This window comes from Citrus sinensis, chromosome 3, assembly GCF_022201045.2.
Source record: "Citrus sinensis cultivar Valencia sweet orange chromosome 3, DVS_A1.0, whole genome shotgun sequence".
NCBI classification, from domain to species: Eukaryota; Viridiplantae; Streptophyta; class Magnoliopsida; order Sapindales; family Rutaceae; genus Citrus; species Citrus sinensis.
This window is the reverse complement of record NC_068558.1, coordinates 15,683,577-15,688,648: the sequence shown is the minus strand read 5'-3', so window position 1 is coordinate 15,688,648 and position 5,072 is coordinate 15,683,577. Positions and strand designations below refer to the sequence as shown.

Genomic DNA, 5,072 nt, shown 5'->3' with positions numbered 1-5,072 from the left:
ATAGAAACTAAATAAAAAATTAAACATTAAAAATAAGAAATATATGTTTTGATATGAACCAAAAAATTAATAATAAAATTTTTTTTATACTTATTTATTTTGTGAAATTTTCTTATAATAAATATATAAGAAAATTATTAGTAAAATGATAAAAAAAATTACTATAAGAAAACTTGAGTGACAAATAAAAATTTATTATAAGATAAACAATAAAATATTTTGCCTATACTTTTTACATTTAATTTTAAAATATTACAAAATGTTTATTATAAGAAAATGTTCACAAAATAAATAATTACAAGAAAAAATTTTATTATTAATTTTTTTGCTCATATCAAAACATATATTTCTTGTTTTTAATACTTAATTTTTTTATTTAGTTTCTATTCATGTAATTTATTTAATTTATAATAAATGTAAATAAAAGAGTAATTAAAAATAAGGGTAATATTGTAAATTTATGTTGTCATGGGAGATTTTTGACCATTATAAAAACAGAAGGAGGGTAAATGGTATATATTAATTACTGTAGGGGAGAAAGTGGCAATCCCTCATATGAAAATGATACGCTAGGAAATTTGGTCAAAGGGATTGAACCTAGAAAAAGAAACAATAATATCGCATTAAATTCTATTTATTAAACAAAAGCAAAAATGAAAATGAAGGAAGGTGCTGCCGTTATCCATTCAAGCTACAAACTTGGTTGTGAAGTTACCTTCAATTACATTGTTAAATCATACAATATATATATAGATTGGACTAATGATCAGTTCTTATAGACAAATTTGATAAATTAAGGATTGGGTTCTGAACAATGTTTGTTTAGTTTATATTTCAAAGTCAATTCGAAGAGTCACAAAATTAAATTAATAACATTGTTCACAGTATTTGTTTTTATTATATATACACATGCATGTTAACATATATAATGATAATACAATAATATTAGTAATAGTGAGAATAGTAGCTAGATTAACCGCAAGATGGGCACTAACATGAATTTTCCAATGAAATGTAAACGTAAAGGAAAAATGAAGACCATAATCAATTTAATTCATAAACAATGGTATATGAGGTCAAGGTGGCTACGTACAGCCGACTGGCCGTTGTCTCCTCTCAATCTTCATTTAATTAATCTTGATATTCACAGCTACCAATAAATGGAATTAACGCGGCTACTATTCCATTTGTTAGCTGCCTTCAATTCTGCGAAGTGCTGAACCATCACCCTTTGCCTTGTATTCCTTCCAATTAAACTTTTCTTCATTAAAATAATACAAAGATACCAGTTGGGTCAACCCAACATAACACCTTGGTTAATTTTAAGATATTTATCATTCTGAGTCCTCATAGTTTGTAAAACATAACACAGAGACCATAGGTTACAAAAATATCCTAATTGAGTCCACAGATTAATAGATTACGCATTGTCTATTAAATCCTTGAAGCAATAAATACATTACATGAAATGACAATTTTATCTATAAATCTCATCTCATTTTTTGGCTTAATCTCCATTTTACTTGTATCCCTTAATTTTTTTTCTTTATCCGTTTGAATGATGCAAAAAATTCCGGTCTAAAATTAATTACCACATTTAGAGTCCCAAAGCAATTTTAAGTGGCCTAACATTATTAATAAGGGATTGGTAATTGTTGTGTATATTCTCAAAAGAAAAGAGAATTAACAAATTCAAACATTCATTATGAATTTCTTTTACATGGTTAATCAATGCTTATAAGTTGTTTAAACTTCAAGTACATCTAGCTCATTTGTAAATTAAGAGATAATTACTTTCATTTGACTACAATACCCTTACATCTTAATTCTCTCTCGTAGGTGCCCTATTTTCAAAGGGCTCACACCGAGTTACATGTCTACTAAATTCATAGCATAAATTGGTTCTGGAAGTGGAATATCCAAAACATCAATCCTAATTAAGGAAAACATGTGATGTATATGACTCTCGAATCGCATGCTTCTTTAAAAGGGTACATGACTTGATTGAAAGGCCAAGATTGATCCAATAAAATAGATGGCCGAGATTACATCTAAGATATATCTAATTCAAGAAAGATGCTTATAAACAAGCACACGAGGATGACTGATGAGAGTGACTTTGTATGAGATAGTAAGCTTTCTTGAGGAAATTCTCTATAGTCTATTCTTAGTTGTCAAGGTAAAAATCCCCTTCATTTCTAGTAGCCATGTACACTTAGATGGTATTTTTTTTTTTTTGAAATTTGAATAGATCTGAATTAGTTTGAATTCTAAATAAAACTGAATATTTGAATTTGAATGGTATGTTTGTTATTTTTATCTGAATTGCTAAAAATAAATATTAAGTTGTTTGTATTTCAACTCAAAATATCTGAAAACTAGTATTTTTATATTTGTACCCTTAGTAATTATAAATATTAAATAAGCAATAAACATCTCAAAGAACTTAAACAAGATAATATATTATCATAATATAAATCATATTCAATTGAATACAACTCTTTATATCCTAAAATAATCTATATTAATCAATTTTATTGTAGTTTATGATGTTTTTATGTGAAAAAATTCAAAAAATTATAAAGATAAAAAAACAAATTTGAAAAAAATAAAAAGATAATAATAGTCTTCCACTGTATTATCACAAGTTATAAAGATGAGTAATAATGCTAATTATTAAATTTTACTTTGGTAAAGATGAAAATTAACTAATTAAATAAGAATATTTTGAAGAATATTTTTAATAACATCATTCAAACTTTTTAAATTAAGTAAAAAACTAAAAACAATTAGCTTGATAATTTAATGATTGAAAATTTTTTCTAAGTTCAAAATAAATGTACTTAATGTCTTAACTGATTGAGATTAAATTAATTAAGTCAAAAAAACAAACAGCCTCTTAATAAAAAAATGAGTAAAAAGAGAAAAAAAAAATATAAGACATGAGGACTTAAGTGATAAAACATTTAAGCTTTTGATCTTTGAGTAGTTTTTCTATAAAGATTGGGGATATAATCCCTAGATAATTTTATCCCTCTGTTTCCGCTCTACTACATGCAATTTGGTCAACCAAACACACATATTTAATTCACCCCGAACCTCCCACCATGTTATATCTGTCTCTTTCTTTCTATAATTCTCTCTCTCCTTTCTTCATAAGCAAACATCGCTAAACAAAAAGCCTGCATCTTTTCATCACTCATTCAATCAAATCAATTTAAGTGATCATGGACGATGAAACTAATTTTCCGGACACTGATCTCGAACTCAGCTTCACATCCACCACTACCGACCGAACCTTCACTTCCTCCAGCGCCCGCTCAAGTCTCGCACGCTCCAGCCTCACACTCAGCTTCAACGAATCCCTTCTCTCCGGCTGCACCCCACATTCTTCAACAACAACAACAACAACAACCCCTGCTACATCATCCACCTCATCACTCCACCACCATCGTAAATCAGACTTACATTGGTCGGCCATAAAAGCCGCGACGAATCTCTCCTCCAATGGCAAGCTCCACCTCCGCCACCTAAAACTCGTCCGCCACCTCGGCACCGGAAACCTCGGACGCGTCTTCCTTTGCCACCTCAGAGATTGTACCAGCGCCAACTTCGCCCTCAAAGTCGTCGATAAAGATTTGCTCAGCGCCAAGAAACTCTCCCACGTACAAATGGAGGCCGAGATTCTCTCCATGCTTGACCACCCTTTTCTCCCAACTCTCTACGCCCACCTCGAAGTTTCTCATTACATCTGTTTCTTGATTGACTACTGTCCCAATGGAGACCTCCATTCTCTTCTCCCTAAGCAGCCCAATAACCGCTTCTCCCTCCAAGCCGTTCGATTCTTCGCCGCTGAAGTGCTCGTCGGTTTGGAGTATCTCCATGCACTCGGGATTATTTACCGTGATCTGAAACCAGAAAATATCTTGCTCCGTGAAGACGGACATATCATGCTGTCAGATTTCGATTTGTGCTTCCAATCCGACGTCGTTCCCACTTTAGTCGAAACTAACGTGGGGTCCGCTACGAGGAGGAGGAGAAGGAAGAGTTGTAATGGTTTTGGTTCAGCGAAAAGGAGGCAAGAGAATGTGATGGAGTTTGTGGCGGAGCCGGTGGCGGCGTTTTCAAGGTCATGCGTTGGGACGCACGAGTACTTAGCGCCTGAGTTGGTTTCTGGTAACGGCCACGGTAACGGCGTTGACTGGTGGGCGTTTGGGATTCTTATTTACGAGTTGATGTACGGGTCGACGCCGTTTAGAGGAGGGAGCAAAGAGAGCACCCTGCGCAATATAGCGTCGAGCAGCCGGGTGGCGTGCCACGTGGGTAATAAGGAAGAGGAAGGAACAGCGGATGCGAGGGATTTGATCGACAAGTTGTTGGTTAAAGATCCGCGGGAGAGGCTAGGGTGCGCCAGGGGTGCGACGGATATTAAACGGCACCCGTTTTTTGATGGTATCAAATGGCCGTTGATCAGACACTACAAGACCCCGGAGGTGCGCGGGCTCGTTAGGAGAACAAGGTCGCACGTGAGTCACGTGACAGGGATCGGTTCCCATAAGAACAGGCGTTGCTGGTGGAAGAAACTTGTTCGGTTTGCGAAGAGAAATAATAAGGCGTCTAGAAATTACCATAATTTAAGCTTAAATCGAAGTAATAGCAATTACTCTCAGTTTTATTATATTAATAACAAGGCTACGAAATGTGCTTAGATTTTTTCTTTTGGGTGTAATTTTATTCAATGGCGGATCTAAAAAAATGATTTACCGGGGGTTAAATTAGATAATAGTAAAATATAAAAAATTAAAATTTTGAATATATAAAATATTTATAATTAGTCTCTACGCATTTTTATATTTTAAAAATGTTATGCAATAGACTTATTATTAATATTATTAAATTTATTGTTTCTTATACAGACAACCAAACTATCACTTATCTCATCTGATTCCAAAGATGATCATTCATGAGTTTTATTACTGAAAATATTCGTTCTACTATTATTATATAAATTGAAAGAATTAACCATATTTTTTAGAATATAAAATATTTTGAGTAGTTGGCTATCATTATTT

At 32.8% G+C, this 5,072-nt stretch overlaps 1 protein-coding gene across 1 annotated transcript; it reads left to right on the top strand.

Annotated features, from left to right (window-relative positions):
* Positions 1-2,980: 2,980 nt before the first annotated feature.
* LOC102630444 (serine/threonine-protein kinase WAG1) lies at positions 2,981-4,790 on the top strand. The gene has a single exon (XM_006477950.4). The coding sequence runs from the start codon at positions 3,228-3,230 to the stop codon at positions 4,707-4,709; it is 1,482 nt and encodes a 493-aa protein (XP_006478013.2). The 5' UTR covers positions 2,981-3,227; the 3' UTR covers positions 4,710-4,790.
* Positions 4,791-5,072: the final 282 nt, after the last annotated feature.

Excerpts from the sequence above, each read along its gene's own strand:
- LOC102630444 (XM_006477950.4), top strand. The coding sequence starts at position 3,228 with ATGGACGATGAAACTAATTTTCCGGACACTGATCTCGAACTCAGCTTC.